The 15,741-nt window shown below is 49.9% G+C and overlaps 9 protein-coding genes across 9 annotated transcripts; 4 read left to right on the top strand and 5 right to left on the bottom strand.

The window, feature by feature from the left end:
- Positions 1 to 208: 208 nt before the first annotated feature.
- Positions 209 to 1,603, top strand: N7519_009512 (uncharacterized protein; the record flags this gene model as incomplete). The annotated part of the gene is made up of 5 exons (XM_057296285.1): positions 209 to 272; positions 329 to 521; positions 574 to 623; positions 676 to 1,229; positions 1,283 to 1,603. The coding sequence occupies 5 exons, from the start codon at positions 209 to 211 to the stop codon at positions 1,601 to 1,603; spliced, it is 1,182 nt and encodes a 393-aa protein (XP_057144167.1).
- A 717-nt stretch (positions 1,604 to 2,320) lies between these two features.
- Positions 2,321 to 3,302, top strand: N7519_009511 (uncharacterized protein; the record flags this gene model as incomplete). The annotated part of the gene is given in 2 exon segments (XM_057296284.1): positions 2,321 to 3,091; positions 3,108 to 3,302. The coding sequence occupies 2 exon segments, from the start codon at positions 2,321 to 2,323 to the stop codon at positions 3,300 to 3,302; spliced, it is 966 nt and encodes a 321-aa protein (XP_057144166.1).
- A 332-nt stretch (positions 3,303 to 3,634) lies between these two features.
- On the bottom strand, positions 3,635 to 4,718 carry pre8 (proteasome core particle subunit alpha 2; the record flags this gene model as incomplete). Its single annotated transcript, XM_057296283.1, has 5 exons — positions 3,635 to 3,753; positions 3,843 to 4,439; positions 4,497 to 4,547; positions 4,599 to 4,618; positions 4,675 to 4,718. The coding sequence occupies 5 exons, from the start codon at positions 4,716 to 4,718 to the stop codon at positions 3,635 to 3,637; spliced, it is 831 nt and encodes a 276-aa protein (XP_057144165.1).
- Positions 4,719 to 4,991: 273 nt separating this feature from the next.
- Positions 4,992 to 5,812, top strand: N7519_009509 (E3 ubiquitin-protein ligase MARCH; the record flags this gene model as incomplete). The annotated part of the gene is made up of 2 exons (XM_057296282.1): positions 4,992 to 5,621; positions 5,672 to 5,812. 2 exons carry the CDS (start codon positions 4,992 to 4,994, stop codon positions 5,810 to 5,812), a joined length of 771 nt encoding a protein of 256 aa, XP_057144164.1.
- A 493-nt stretch (positions 5,813 to 6,305) lies between these two features.
- Positions 6,306 to 7,397, top strand: N7519_009508 (uncharacterized protein; the record flags this gene model as incomplete). Its single annotated transcript, XM_057296281.1, has 2 exons — positions 6,306 to 6,955; positions 7,022 to 7,397. 2 exons carry the CDS (start codon positions 6,306 to 6,308, stop codon positions 7,395 to 7,397), a joined length of 1,026 nt encoding a protein of 341 aa, XP_057144163.1.
- Positions 7,398 to 7,576: 179 nt separating this feature from the next.
- Positions 7,577 to 8,660, bottom strand: N7519_009507 (amidohydrolase family protein; the record flags this gene model as incomplete). The annotated part of the gene is made up of 2 exons (XM_057296280.1): positions 7,577 to 8,291; positions 8,359 to 8,660. The coding sequence occupies 2 exons, from the start codon at positions 8,658 to 8,660 to the stop codon at positions 7,577 to 7,579; spliced, it is 1,017 nt and encodes a 338-aa protein (XP_057144162.1).
- Positions 8,661 to 8,949: 289 nt separating this feature from the next.
- On the bottom strand, positions 8,950 to 9,529 carry N7519_009506 (uncharacterized protein; the record flags this gene model as incomplete). Its single annotated transcript, XM_057296279.1, has 2 exons — positions 8,950 to 9,108; positions 9,182 to 9,529. 2 exons carry the CDS (start codon positions 9,527 to 9,529, stop codon positions 8,950 to 8,952), a joined length of 507 nt encoding a protein of 168 aa, XP_057144161.1.
- A 292-nt stretch (positions 9,530 to 9,821) lies between these two features.
- On the bottom strand, positions 9,822 to 11,595 carry N7519_009505 (cytochrome P450; the record flags this gene model as incomplete). Its single annotated transcript, XM_057296278.1, has 7 exons — positions 9,822 to 10,420; positions 10,481 to 10,529; positions 10,588 to 10,878; positions 10,943 to 11,031; positions 11,084 to 11,168; positions 11,217 to 11,479; positions 11,532 to 11,595. 7 exons carry the CDS (start codon positions 11,593 to 11,595, stop codon positions 9,822 to 9,824), a joined length of 1,440 nt encoding a protein of 479 aa, XP_057144160.1.
- A 1,882-nt stretch (positions 11,596 to 13,477) lies between these two features.
- N7519_009504 (uncharacterized protein) lies at positions 13,478 to 15,296 on the bottom strand (the record flags this gene model as incomplete). The annotated part of the gene is made up of 3 exons (XM_057296277.1): positions 13,478 to 14,041; positions 14,102 to 14,856; positions 14,921 to 15,296. The coding sequence occupies 3 exons, from the start codon at positions 15,294 to 15,296 to the stop codon at positions 13,478 to 13,480; spliced, it is 1,695 nt and encodes a 564-aa protein (XP_057144159.1).
- Positions 15,297 to 15,741: the final 445 nt, after the last annotated feature.

The following is a 15,741-nucleotide window of genomic DNA, read 5'->3' as shown; positions in this document are numbered from 1 at the left end:
ATTGGGGGAGTATGCAGGACTCGAGAGATCAAGAGGGAAAAAAATTCCCCTCGGATATCCGAACCGCCAACATCTCACTGCCCTGCTTATGATGGCATTTTTAATGTCATTTTTAGGGGAATACAGTGTTGAACATTGAATTTATTTTCCTATTTATCTACTAAATTGGCATTGTATTGGCTTTGCTGCCAGTCCTCCTGATGCGCCCATGAGCATCAACATGGACCTTCTCGGTCTCGACGGTCTCGAAGGGTTTGACGACGGAGACACGCGTAAGTAAATTACCCCAGGGCGTTAGAAAAGTCACAAATATTAAACTACTCTTCAGCGCCCGTGGTCTCGATCTCAGCATCGCAGTCCCTCAACGCGTCGGCCGCCACCCGCGACCCAATCGCGACGGGCCTGGCGCGTCTGGACGAGGTTCTGAATGACCTCCCAGACCAGCCCGATCAAGGCGGCATCTTGCGTGGACATGTTACAGAAATATTCGGACCTCCAGGAGCGGGGAAGACCTCGCTGGCGTGAGTGCACCCCCTATTCACACCGCCAGAGTGCAATCTGACCCATTTACAGGTTGAATATTGCCTGTAATGCACTACGCGACGGCAAAGTGGTCTGGATTGGTATGTTCCTGCCAGTTCCCCGAGTCAGCTGCTCTTCTACTTATACCGTTAGATACGGGATGTCCCTTGCCCACTCCCCGGCTCGAGGAAATTGGCATCAACCTCGATGACTTTATCTATTTCCGGGCGCATACGCTGGCCCACCTTATAGCCCTGCTTGCACGTCCACCAAAAGGGTTTCCACCGTCGGAAACAAACCTTATTGTTGTCGACTCCGTGTCAAATTTATTCTCAGCTTACTTCCCCAGCGTCCAAGAGCTCAAAAACCAGCTCGCCGAGGGCAAAATCACAGATAAAGCACACCTGCAATGGCTGATCAATCGCAGATGGAACATTGCTAGTGAGCTAGGCACGCATCTGGCCAGACTCGCCGCGGGAAATATCGCTGTGGTGGCCATTAACCAATCCCACACGAAGGTCAAGGGTCAGCCTCACGCGGTTCTGCAGCCGCTCTTGTCGGGTGGTGCGTGGGAGGCCAGCGTACAGACTCGCATTGCGGTCTACCGTGACCTGCCGGATGAACGATTAGCGGAGGTCGAGAAGCGCGCGGGTAAGCCCCTGCCCGAGCAAGCCGGTGAGCTGCTCGTTGCCTTTCGCATTGAACCGGTATGTTGATGTCTCCGGTATGTTGCATGCGATTGTGCTTCTAACTTGCCTAGGATGGTCTTTATGAAATGGAGAGAAAGGATTCCGTGCCCTCCGAGCCTCTGACTCCCTTACCAAAGTCTCCCGACTTTGAGTACTATGATCCTCCTACTCCGACTCCTTCGCCTATATCCTCCGTGCTGTCTTCTGCACCACCGTCTCCAAAATTGGAGTCTCCGAAACCATCATCACCTAAGCCAATGTCACCAGAAAAGCCTGTGCAGATGCCAAGTAGGAAACGGAAGGTGGAGGAGGTAGCTGACAGCCAGGATGAAGACTCCGAGGAAGATGTCCCATGGACGAACGAGATAACCCTGAACACGAATCAATCATGAATTTATATATTATTTAGAACAACTATCCGTTTATTAGAATCTTAAGACGATATTAGAGAATACTACGTCTTTTTTACATCTCTGTTGGATATGCCGAGGTCTCTTTTGAGATATATTTTTGGTATTTGTTTACAGACCATGTCTGTCTGGTTTATCCCATATGCAATCACAGAGATCACCCACTGAGTATTCAAATCCTTCGCATCAAATCCTTCAAATCCTTTGCAATTTCTACCGTCTAGCCATTCAATTAATATCGGGCTTGGCCGCCAACTCCGATGCCGGACTGTTGAAAGGGAATGTGTTTCCCTCGGCCACAGGGTAACCCCAGACTTTTTACCCCCCCTTGGAGTGAACCTACACCCCAATTACCCTATGAACGCCCTTGAATTCCCAAATCTTAAGTCTTGTCTCGTTTGTTTCTCTTTCATCCAGACGAGCCCAAATTTCGATCTCCTGCATGGAGCATTGACACTTTCTGGCCTCAACCCTGTACGACCCAGTCCATATCCCACACTGCATTCCTTCTTTTCGCCTTTTCGACTTTCCCTTCTTTTCTTTTCTAAAAGTTCTTTCATTTCCCCCTTTTGCCATAGGAATATGTGGACATACCAAACAGGGTGAACCAGACTCCCTCCTCGAGTCCGGTCGCTCATATACCTCGCCAAAGCTCTCCCAAAGCTCTCCCAAAGCTACGAATGAGTCTGTTCTACAACCATGTCCAACGTTCCCCAGGACCTGCTGGATGGGATATCAGGTGCCCTCGCAAAAGAGGGTAATACGCTACAGATGATACTTATCGCTTTCATCGGATTATCGTGTTACAACGTTGCTGAGCTAGTTGTACTCGTCCCTGCCACCTTCCGCCGGTGGCGCGGACTCTATTTCTGGTCCCTGCTTATCTCAGGAGTGGTCGGTGTCGTACCATACTCAATAGGCTTCCTGATGAAGTTCTTTACTCAAACTGACTCCGTGCTGTCGGTCACTGTCCTGACTATCGGCTGGTGGACCATGGTCACTGGCCAATCCGTGGTGTTGTATTCACGACTCCACCTTGTGCTACGAGATGAGCGCATGCTACGCCGTGTGCTGAAGCTCATCATCGCAAATGTCTTCCTCCTGCATGTGCCCACGACGATCCTCACTTACGGCGCGAACATAGTCCACAGCGGCGAGGTCGCCTGGGTGAATGGGTACAATATCATGGAGAAGATCCAGCTGACCGGGTTCACGTTTCAAGAGTCTCTGCTGTCAACGTTATATGTGATTGAGACGGTCAAGCTACTGCGTCTTGGGGCGGATGTCTCTTCGCGCCCGGATGCACAGAGCATCATGTACCAGCTGATCGGGATCAACTGCGCCATCATAGCGATGGATCTGCTGCTTTTGGGTCTCGAATATGCCGACTTTTACGCCGTGCAAATCACTCTGAAGGGATTTGTTTACTCGCTCAAACTCAAGCTTGAGTTTGCTGTGCTTGGTCGTCTGGTAGAGCCTCATTCAGGGGTCCAGACATCCTGTTTCCCTCGCTATTGCCGATACGTTGCCTCTTTGCTCGATGCAGAGGCCGCCTGAGACGCCGGATCGCAGTGAGGATGCGCCTTATGAGCAGGCTGAGCCGAAGGACTTTTTGGTTCCGCCGGGCGGAGGCCGAATTGTTCAGAGGAGGATGTTCGTGGAGTCTGGGAGGGCGGCTTAATCAGCAATATGACGGTGTACAATATAATAATAATGATATCGAAACAAGCTTGGAACTGGATACTTCGGGTGTGTAAGTCCTACAGCATAGGCCGTATAAGCGAACGAATGTAATCGAAATAAATTCGAAAGCAAGGATGGCTCGGACCATCTCCTGGCGCTTAGAAGCGTCCTCGCTTTGCCATCAAGGTACGGAGTATGGACGTGACATGAAGTAGACCATTAGGCAGGTAGCCGTCTGTGGGTGGCCATGCGATTTGTAGAAAAATGTCAATTACCACCAGACAAAAAGGAGACGTTTCATTCGAGTCTACATAAATTATGTGTTCACGTTCATAGATTGGTCAGGTAGTCCTCGATCTGCTCCTTGGTCAACTTGCGGAACCGTGGTCCCTGAGCACCCTCCACTCCCTCATAGCCCAACAGGTGGTCCGCTGGGGGGCCAACAATGCCTGAAACGATGTTAGTCGATATTCGTCAGATCCTCGGATACCCAAGCAACCAGAATGGGAGGAGAGGAGGCAGAAACCGCAAAACTCACCGATTTCTATTGTGTCACCATTCATCTCACCCTCAATCGTCTCCTTGAGTGTCAATAGCGCGATATGGATGGCGTCTTCCAATTCCAGCCCTTCAGTGTACCGTTTCTCGAGGAAGGTCTTGGCACTTGTGGCGTGTTTGCCGATGGCTGTCGCCTTCCATGGGTAGTAGCTGCCACTGGGGTCGACCTGGTACAGACTGGGCCCACCCTTCTGGATACCGCCAGTCTTGCTGGAGATCTTCTCCTCGGGGTCATCTTTCTTAGCCTCTTCCGACTCAGGCTCAACGCCCTCGTCCCAGCCTGCAACCAACAGACTGACACCGTACGGCCGCACACCACCGGATTGCGTAGCCTCTTGCACTACCCGAGCGACGTCTTGAACCAATATACGAGTAGGTGGGTATTCGTTGTAGATGCGCTTGTAGCCTGTGTGCGAGACCTTGCGGGCCTTGTCGACCAGCACCCGGTAGTCGGGGCCCATGCCGGCATAGACCATACCGATATCCGGCGTGATCAGTGAGATCTTGGATAGGGAGGGAGGGTCAATCAGAGGCGAGGAGGACTTCTTCTCAGTCGCGAGCACAATGCCGTTCGTAGCTATCACGGGCGGCGGTCAGCTTGGCCCTATGTGGGAGAACTTAGGCATTTGCGTACCTTTGATACCAAGGGCAGTCACACCCTGGTTGACCGCGTTCAAGGCATACTCTATATTTGATCAGTAATCGATGCCTAAGCTCAGAAACGATGGTTCCATACCAATTTGCACCAGCTTTCCGCTGTAATGGAGCTGAGTTAGCAATGTTGTCAATTATACAGGGCAAGTCATCCGTACCTGGGTGAGAATGTAGTCAAGGAGAATGAGTATCGGTCCGCCATGGTTCGCTGTCGACAGGAAGAGAAGAGGAGGGGATGGAAAGATCGAAAGAAGGGGAGCTGTGTTGTAGGCAGAGATGGGTGACGTTTGGCGCGGTAGAGCTCACTAAAGGCGGTGACCAGATTGGGATTAGCCGTGGGGTTTGGGACACCTTCGGCTTTTCTGCTTTTCTTCTTCTCGTCGTTCTCTTCTTTTTCAACCCCTCAAAAAAGAAACAGTAATTCTCCCTCGGCCTTCTGTTGTCAAGGTTCGAGTAAACCTCGATGTGAGACCCAATGGCAGACACACAGCATTACCCTCCACGGGTCTGTCGCATCTGCCTAGAAAGCGTGCTGCCCACTTTCCAACCCTCAGAATTCCTCCAGAAGCCTCGTGTGGTTTATGAATCTTCCGATCCAGAATGTGGCCGTTTATTAAGCCCTTGCCAATGCAAAGGCTCCTCGCGTTATGTCCACGAGGGCTGCCTGCAGTCATGGCGCCATGCCGACCCCAAATATGGGACGAGAAACTTCTGGCAATGTCCCACCTGCGGCTTCCAGTATCGCCTGGAGCGTCTGACTTGGGCTCGGTGGATTAGTAGCGCTACTACCCAGCTAATTCTCACGCTCGGCATTCTTTTTTTAACCGTATTCCTGCTTGGATTCATTGCTGACCCCATCATTGATTTTTATTTGGGCCCCGTGGATGTTTACGCCGACTTAGTCGAGGAAGATGTCTCCTGGTTGGGACACTTCCTTAAAGGACTTGCGTCTTTGGGCCTGTTATCGTTCCTCAAGGCCATATTTGCGCTGTCGCCTTTCCCATGGAACCTCCGGTCTGTCGCATCAGGGCGCAATTCCGGCCGTAACAGGGCCGCCCAGTTGAACTGGTTAGTGGTCATGGTTGGCATCGGTACTTTCCTTTGGGTATGTGTGGGCATATTTGACTATGTCTGACTTGGGCTAACCGCAGAAAGGCCGTCTACAAAGGTGTTCGGTCATGGAGTAGACGAACGCTAGAAAAGGCTGGTGAACGAGTCATGGATGTCCCACTACCAGATGACGAGAGTGATACGGACGTCCCAGTACCGGACGACGCTGGAAGGAAGGAAGAATAGTTCCAAGCAATGAACTCGCACTACTTAAGTTGCCGTCCTCCTCTGCCCCATGAGACGTCGATTAGTCAATGTGCGAAGAACAATTACTGCCTTCAATAACTCTTGATTGTCTGCCTGAGAAGTAGATGATTGGCTCGAGGACGTCTTGTTCTCGAGTCTTTTCGCTGCTTCAACAATCAGGCGGCGTTCTTGGGGAAGGCAGTCCACCACTCAATTGTAAAGGAGCGTTCTGACCGTCGAGTCTGACCTATTAGCGCTTTTGGATTGAGCAGCGGTAAATTCCTGTATAGTCATATTGTTATATCTCCTATTCAGTCTTATTGTCTTATTGTCACATTGTCCATTGTTGATTGTCACGCGCGTGCCGTATTCAATAACTTCAATGCATTATTATGGCAGCAGTCTGCCTCATCCTAACAACACCGCGTTCTCCCCCTCTCTTTTTCCCTCTTCTTTCTCTCATGTAACTCAAGTTTCACCTCATCTTCGCAAAATGGATGATCTCCCACCAGGGTCTCGTCTCGCGCATGTCCGCTCTAAACTCGCAATGGACTCTGAATCAGAGGAATCCGGATCTGCTACTCCTACCAACCCAGATACTGCCAAACCCGAGACTGAACCATTCCCTGGCACTGAGCCATTCCCTGAATACGACGAGTCCGAGTGTGAAATGCTTGCGTCTTCCATCGCAGCCGACAAACGTCGCGAGGAAGCATGGATCTACGCTCTCGGCAAAGCCACCCAACGAGAGAACCGCATGCTCCATGTCGACCCTAACATCATCCCATATTTCCAAAGTGACCCGTCTCACCGCAGCCAGGTGGTCCTCGAACAGCTGCGAGACCTTCTCGCCGACCCGCAAATGCGTCCTGAGATCCGCGAGCAATTCATTACCATGATCAACGCCACTCTTCAATTCAACCTCGTAATCTTTCACCAAAGCCCGGAGTTTCTGGCTCCCAAAGAAATCGAAGATGCAGAACTTCACCTTGAGTCCGTTCTCAATCTCGTCGAATGGATGGAAGAGAATCTCAGAGAGCAGCTGGAGACTGCCGAACAGGCTTCTTATGCCATCGAGGATGCCTCGTTGGAGCCTACTTCGGCCTATGAGCGCCTTTGCAAAATGGCGACTCTTTTCGCCAAGTAAGTGCCAATACCCTTGTTTATTATCCACTTTCTGCTTCAGCGTCTCTAATACTCTACGTACAGGGCCATGAAAAAGCCTCGTTACCTTGAACGGCGACTGCTTGCTTTGTACATGGATATGTACGAGGAATGGGTCCACACTCCTTTCCTCTTTCTGCGCAACCACCAACTTGTGAACGAGCAAGACCCTAGCCCAGAACGCACCAAGCTTTCGCGTCGTGTCATTATCATCTGGGACCTGATGAACAGCTGCATTGAAAGCTACGGTACCTTGACCTGGTTCACTCTTGAGATCAGACGTCAGTACTTTGCCCCGGTGATGGGTTATCTTTGTGACTCGCCAGAAATCTGGCAGCACTGCTGGGATCAATACCAGGCACTCGAGAAGGATCGGACTCAGGCAAGCGAGAAGGATTTGTCCCGATACGCCACCATCTGAATTGTGGAAGATGCACTGCCCCGTGGCATCACATGGAATATCTTCTCGATCTCTACGATTTTTATGACCTGTCTTTAGTGTTTTAAATACCCCAGACGCCTATTTTTCAAGCAACAGAACAAACGCATAGCGAAATCCAATTTGAAAATGCTATTCCAACCTATCTCACACCCGTAACCTCAAGCCGTACTATCCTTATAAGCCCCAAGTTTGAACAACTTCTTCGCATTCTCCCTTCCAATCTTCAACCGATCGGTATTCGACATCTCCGCCGAATCAAACCAGTCACACGCATCCGCAAATGTCTCAAACGGATAGTCAATCGAGAACAAAATCCGATCAGCCCCAACCTCCGCCATACAAAAGTTCAGCGTGGTAGTCGAGAAATGTCCCGACGTAGTAATCCACAAGTTCTCCGCAAAGTACTCCCGAATCGTCCGCTTACACGTCTCCGCAAGTCCAAGCATCTTCTTCCGATCCTCAAACCAGTGGTTAATCCGCCACATATCAAACGGAATATGCTCCCCCAGATGGCCCAGGATAACCTGTAGCTTCGGGTTCCGATCGAATACCCCGTTCGTCACCATCCCAAGAACATGTAGACTGACTCCCTGCGCAAATGACAGCGGGGGCCCAATCAGCCATTTCCGATCTGCCCAGAGCTTATCGTAGATCGTGCCTGTCGGGTTGCGCGGATGCAGGTAAAGCGGTACATCCAGCTCTGTGCACGTGGCCCAGAATACGTCCCATTTCTCGTTATCGTAGAAGATCATGTCGTCGCCGTCGGCGCCGGCGCGCTGTGTGTCGTTCACTAGTGCTCCTAGGAACCCGTGCTGTGTCACGCAGCGACGCAGCTCGGCCGCTGCTTCTTGTGGGTCGTGCATGGAGAGCGTGCTGGGTGGGTTAGCTGATTGTATAGTGTATCAATTACGGATGTATTGATTTGTGAGCTGCAACTTACGCAAATGCGGCAAACCGATCCGGGTGCGCTTTCACTTTCTCCGCGATGTAATCGTTGATCTCAACGGCGAGCGCTTGCGCATCCTTTGCGTCCCAGATGTCCTGTACGCCAGGTGCTGTGTAGCTGAGGATCTGGAGACCGACGCCGTGGCGCTCGGCGAAGTCGAGTCGGATTGGTCCGACGTCGTTGATCTCTGCTGTGTGCTTCTCTGTGTCGGTGGCGAACATGCCCGCCCACCATTTTGTCTTTTCGCGGAATCGGGGGAGCGCAAAGGCTTCTTCGAGGGCGATTTTGCCGAGCATTTTGGTGTGTCTAGTAAGGGGGTAAGAAGGCTTGAGGATGGTGACAATGTGTATGATTCCCAGCTGCTTTATAGTATATGCGGGGACCCCGCACTTCGGAAGCGTTCAGACCTTCTATGCTACTACGTTGAATTATGAGCCCTGTCCATCGGAATACCCGTCGGATGTCAAAGTACATTATGTATGCGAAGGGAAGCATCCGACGGCGGCTCGCCGTCGGGGCGGATGCGGGGGAGCGGTTGGCATCGGCAGAGATGGACATATTGTTTTCTATTCGAGGTCACCTATACTACGTCCCAGGCCTGGTCACAGATCGCAGTCCAATTCCATGAGTAGGTGGATCACGTTTAGATTGAACGATCTCAATCGCTTCTTTATCGATTAGCCCTTTGGCAACCAGATGGCGAACATATTCCATAGTCCAGTCTTGGCACCGCTTGTTGGTGGTCTAGAAAATTCGATTGTGTGAGCTTAATCCAGATCTTACAACCTTCGTCTAGAGTGTATGCCGTGTTACCCACATCGTTGACAGGTGCCATGAAGTTCTGGTTGATCCCCAGAGTCGGGACTTGTGTCGCCGCTAGTTCGATCTTCCCTCGGGGAGTGGAGTCGATAGATGGAGCCGCATCTGGGGAATCAACGACGTCGGAAGAGTGAACCTGGCCGATTGGAAAGGTCTGGTCGTGAGGTTCGAGACTGGGATTGTAATTTCGCTTGAACTCCAGGACATAGCCTGCCATCGGTGCGCCAACTGCGTGAATTTTGTTCCCTCGGTCGGGATTGGTAGCTGATGGGACAAATATTGAGAAGTGGGCTCTTTGGAAAGATGTATTGCGAGCAGAGATAAGATAGATTGTTCTTGTGGCCATTGTATGTTACCATGTATTGTACTCTGTAGAGAGAAGATGGATGTAAGATGGTCGAGGTCAACATCAGGCACGAGTCATGTGGCTAGCCACTCCAGGTACCCAATGCTTAACATAATTATACTCGGTTTGTGTACTTAGATTTTAATTAACTGAAGATGTAGGATTAAAAAAAAAAAGTAATTGGTTTGTTCGGACGGCTGCTAATCAATACGGCAGCATCGTCTCGAAGAAAAGTAGATAGAATGGGCATAACGGCATAACCTGTGAGTCCCGACTGCAACAGCATGGAAGACTACTTCTCAACGAACTTGATTCCACATCGCTCCTTTGGGCGACAAGTCGCAGAATCATTCCAATCGGGAAGGGGAAGACGGTTGATCTTTTTGCCCTGCCCATCAACCATCGTAATATCAAACCGCATCAGAGCATAAACAACCATCAGTTTCATGCTCAACGTAGCAAGTCGCTGGCCTTTGCAAGCATGCTTCCCCCCACCCCAGCCGATAAACGGTGTTTCCTTGTCAATTCCTCGAGACGGATCCCAGCGAGTTGCGTCCGGGTAGTACTTCGGGTTGAGTGCTGTGTCCGAAAATGGGTACACAACGAGAGACCCCGAGGGGATAACGTATGGCCCGATTGTAACATCTGGGCCGATGTTCTTCCGCACTGCTGTGTATGGCTGAGAGGTGCGCAGTGTTTCACGTATGCAGAGATCGAGATTGGGTGTCTGAGATTCCCAGGCTGTGAGTGGGATCTCTGAGAGGGCTTGGATGAGAGCGTCCCCGGAGAGGGAAGGTGATGATGTGTGAGTAGATATGAAGGTCTTGACCTCCTCTTGAACATTTGAGGACCAGACCGGGTCCGAGGTGATTTGCATGATCAACCATGTCACTAAAGGGGGCGACCACCGTCAGTGTTATTGTATCTGGTGTTGCCGAATTTCAAACATACCGATCGTTCCGGTGGCACGAGCTCCAGCCAGTGAGAGCCCTAGCATACACTTTGAAGAGAGTCAGATCCCTGAACAAGGTGAATAGAAATGTGGCAAGAATACATACCCCAAAGATTTGAATTGTACCATCTCCCTCGTCAATCATCTGCTGTAGCATATCATCCTTCTTGATTCCGCTCCTCTTTCTGGCGTTAATGGCCGCTTGAACAATTCTGTAAATCTGAACAGAAGCAAAGAACTTGTGGAACAAGGCCGGGCTAGGTAACCAAGGGAGCCAAGTGGAGTATGGGTTGGTGATAGAGTCGACAGTGTCCACAAGTGACTTGAGACGAGCTGAAAGAACTGGATCATTGGCGATATCAAAGGAAGCAATGCGCATGACCAACTGGAAAGCGACCTAAAGGTAAAAACAAGATGTCTCAGTTTTCCACCTAGTAAAGATAGATCTCAGATCCACGCACCTCGTGAAGTGAAGAGCAGGGGTCGAGAATACGCTCGCGACCCCATGCATTCATTTTCCGCTGGGATTCCGACAGAATCAATGGAATCACTGGATGTATATCAGCCAATCTTCTACCCCACGGAGAACGGCATCGACTGACATTTCTGGAGATTGTCAGGTCGTTGAATCGAAGCCATTCGTCTGACTACACCACCGACTTGGTGGGGGTCAAATTTAGCAGCACCCTGAAAGAATTTAGCTATTACCGAGATCAGAATCAATCGGGGTCTTACGCTGCCCATCATAATTGAGAATGTGTCATATAGACACAGACCCTTCTCCTTGAAGAAGACCTGTCGACCTTCATCTCCGGATAGGACGATGGCGTTATGCCGGAACAGACTGGTCTGGTAGATGGAAGATGAGGTAGCCTTGAAGCCATCTTTGATGAAATCAAACCTCTTCTCAAAGAACAACTGGGTAACCTTCCAGCTAGGCAAACGCAAGCGTGGAGGAGAGTCTTTCCGGGGCGGAGATGCCACGGGCACGTATAGCACTTTGTAGAGCAAGGCCGAGAGTAGAAGGATCACTGAGGTTAAACCACCCACATCTCGAAGAGTCAGGGAAGCCGTTGCATGAGGCAAGTGCCAGAGTCAAAGTGCTCTGAAGCATTGTGAAGAAGTGTCAGAGAGAAGTTGCAGAGCTGTAAACTGAAGAAGATCAGAAGAGGTCTTTATATCCCGAAAGGATAGGCCCCGAAGCGGGGGTTCACAAGTATATCCTCCTGCCGAAAGTGAAATGAATTCAATTACACCGAGCCAATGGCCAATTCTCCATTGTTCCTTCCAGAAAATGTCCTTTGCCCGCTTTGCCCTGAGATGCCCTGAGATGCCCGGGTCTCAGCCAGATCGTGTCGACTGCGCCATCATTCACACCTTCCCTGACTCACAGAACCCAGGACCTAACCTATCCTGTAAGGCTTACTCTGTTGGAAATGTCGAGATAGCTGCGTCTTGAAGCCGCTGTTGGCTGTTGTCTCGGATCTTGTCAGCATTAGCGTGATGCATACCAGATTAGAGTGGACCACTTAGGCGGGCCGTCGGTACCAGTTCAGGCTTATATTCTCATTTTTGATTTTTGAATGTCATTGTGATTTATTGGAACTTGCTCAGAGTCCCAAGTTGAGCAATGTTCTGCTGCCTCCATTGGGGGCGAGGCCTCTTTAGGTTAGGTCAGGCTACCAAGGCTGTTAGAGACCTACTAAATGCGATCTCACTCCCGAGGGCTGAGACAGTATGGGCAACTATTGAACCAATTAAGCAGTGAGAATATACTGATAAATACTGATTCTCTCTCAATTATAGAACTGGTGATTACAAGGCTGAATTTGAATAGTTGAGACGTGATGGAATGCTTGGTCTTTGCCTTAGCCGTCCAGGGCAGATATGCGAACCTGAATATTCTTTTTATTTTGCACAAAGACCATGCATAATTCCTGACTGTTTCCAAATCAGGGCTCTTCTATGATGATTCTAGATCCTGCAAATGCTAAAGGTGTTGGGGGCCAATAAACGTCCGGTGTAAATATCATTGTATTTTCGTGCATGCAACTATAATAGAACAGGGTCTGACCCACGAACCCCTGTGACTCTCTTGTCGAATATCTGACTCATCTTTTATGGCTTGAGGCTCGTATAGGATCGACCTAGGGTCTCTGGGGCCTTTCTTCTCGATCGACAGTCCTCATAGGGTGGAACCAGGGTCAGATTCGCTTAAATTCGGGTTGTATTTGCCAATTATTTTCTGTGGCTGATGACAATGACATTATGCGAGGCTACCTGGGTAAGAACCAACAACGACTGTGATAATCTCTTCCGATTGGCTATATTATTAGCTTGCATGCAAGCGCAGCCATCATCTGCTCGCTTAGCGCTGTTGGGTGCGCCACCATGCACCCGGGGTCCAGCTGATTGGTTTCGTTAATCAAGGACAAATGTAAGATTATTCATATGCTAATCCTTCATGGAAAAGCCGTGAGCTAGAATAGCCAGCGTCCAATAGGAGAATAATAGGAAGATAACTCCATATCCGTGTATGGGAATTGCCGAAAATCACCACTTGTCCTCTACTTGCATACAAGCTGCATTAAAAGCCATCTAGTTTGGAGGAATTCGCAATTCGGGCGAATCCTTCAACGAGAGGGTTACATTGGGATAGAACTCTTGTAAATGGCTGACTCATTAAAAATAGTTCTATACCTAGGTAGTAAAACAGACAAAACGGTCTCAGGACATCTCTTGACCCCATCGCTTCAGATATAGAATATTTACTCCATATCCATCCCATTAAGCATTAAATCCCACATCCTGAGCCTTGACCAATTCCTCCCTCTCATAAAGAACTTCCGGTCTAATATCCCTTCTCAACAAGTACCGTTTAAAGAAATACCCAATTTGCCTCAACCCATACCGGGCATGAAGCCTCGTCGGCACAGAAAAGACTTGATCCAACTCCTCAAGCGTCTTCCCCTTTGTCTCAGGCATAAACAAGAGTATCATCCACCATCCAACAAAGCACCAGCTTGCATGCCAAGCAAATGCTCCTGCGTTGTAAATGCAGCACGCAGAGACGGCCACGTCACTCCCAGAAGGAAATTACAGAACCACATCGTTGCCGTGCCTAGCGCCATTCCATATGACCGGACGTATAACGGGTACACTTCGGCTGTGTATGTAAATGGCACGGGTCCCTCGCCCGGTGAGTAGACCACGCCGAAAAGAGATATGTTCCTAAAGCGATGCAAGCGAGACGTGCATGGTGGCTGCTCTCTGGGATCCAGAAGCTGAACCCTGTGAATAGCATTGCCATGGACATGAGGGGGAAGGTGAGTAATAGGAGATTGCGTCGGCCGAATGTGTCGATCGTGTAAATTGCCGGAATTGATAGGAGCCAGTTGATTAGGCCCCAGCCTAGTGAGGCAGCTAGAGCAGCCGGCGGAGAGAAATTGGCCTAGAGCTTCTGTCAATGATCCGGTGGAGGAAAAGTAGGGTCGATAGCTTGATCTGACCTCGAGAAATATCTCAGAAGAATAGTATGATATGACATTCACGCCACAGAACTGCCCAAGTTAGCTTTCTCTTTAATTACTTGGATTATCTTGCTGAAAATCCACACTCACCTGCTGCATAAACATCACAATTTGAGACGCCAACATCGCCCGCCGATTTCGCGGGACTTTAATCAGTTCCAGCAGCTTATTACGCCCAAGCTTCATGCTATTCTCAGCCTCCAGAAGGGTATGCATGTAGTACAAGTCACGAGCTGCCTGGATCTTATGATTCCGCAGCGTACAGATAGACCTGTAAGCACGGTAATACTGCTTCTGGCGCATGTACCAATGCGGTGACTCGGGACAAGCAAAGACAAAACAGCAAACGACTAGAGCCGGGAACATCGCCGAGGCCATCATACAGCGCCAATTCAGGCCGACGATGGTACTCGACTCCACATTGTAGAATATGAGGTCCGATGCATAGCCAACCATAATCCCGAATGCGGTCCACACATGCCACTGCATAACCAATGCGCCACGGATAGAGGGCGGTGCTGTTTCGGCTGCGTATATTGGCACAGTGGCTGATTTGGGGCCAATCCCGAAGCCTAGCATGAATCGTGCAACAAACATCGCCCACCATGTCGAGACAAATCCCTGCCAGAGACAGGTTATCGCAGACAAGCAGCATGCTATGAAAATTGTGCCGCGGCGCCCGAACCAATGGTTGAATGGGACTGTCAGCCAGGAGCTGATGAAGGCGCAACAGAGGTATGGGGCTGAGTTCACTAGACCGACAAGCCAGGCACTCCGAGAGGATTCATCGCCGATACCGAATTGGTGTTTGTAGAATATTTGGGCTCCGTTGACAACCGTTTGGTCTGCTATTGTTAGCAAGGGTATTCTTTGAGGTTTGGGAACTTTCCAAATTGAACTGCTACTTACCCATTCCCTGAACTGTGGCGGATAAGGAGCACAGCGTAATAACAACATACATCTTCCACGGCTGTGACCAGCGATGAGTAACTTCCCGGCGCAATACTGCCTTTTCCTTGTTTGTTAGACCAGCGACATTGTCATACTGTTCCGGAGACTGTGCCAGCACAGCACCCAGCTCGAAAGCGCGGATATCGGACTCATCGCCCATCTCGTGGAGTTCAGCAAACGTGCGCCCCTGATTCCGTAGCTCGGTATGGCTGAACCCAGCCAGCGGGTTGGAGAGTTTGGCATTGAGATTGCGCCGTGCTCGCTCGGCAGTCCCGACTGGTTGTTGCGGCACGACTTTCTCGGACAGCGTGTCAATTTTCTCCTTTTTTGTCATCTCTATATTTTATGTTTTTCAAAAGCTCTATGGAGGAAAAAGATTGAGACGATGTTTGGGTCTTAGGGTTGGGAAGGACTGGGTTCCCGAGACAAAGAAACTCGAAGGCAAGCAAAACACATGACTTTGGTCTCTTTCCTCCAGGGTATGGAGTACATTAATCTATATGTACAGGAACATTCAGGTGGGTCTATCAATAAACCTGTCAAAGAACGGGGCATGGGGTTGGAGAGGGTTGAACTAGTAGATGGGTATTCTTGGGCAGTGATTGGCAGAGGGTTTATTGCAGACAAAGGATCGTGATACGCCGTTCGCCCATTTCGGGCTGTGCCTGCACGGCTTATTGGCAATAAAGTCAGTGGAATAAAGGTATGAATTAGTTAAGAAATGAATCATAGACTAGATGGAGATAGTGGGCACTGCTGCAACACTGTAGTCCGAACCA

Source organism: Penicillium mononematosum (assembly GCF_028829835.1).
Source record: "Penicillium mononematosum strain IBT 11891 chromosome Unknown utg000005l:1.0-9366267.0:1.0-9372171.0, whole genome shotgun sequence".
Taxonomy (NCBI): Eukaryota; Fungi; Ascomycota; class Eurotiomycetes; order Eurotiales; family Aspergillaceae; genus Penicillium; species Penicillium mononematosum.
The sequence above is the reverse complement of the archived record's forward strand: the minus strand, read 5'-3'. Positions and strand labels throughout refer to the sequence as shown.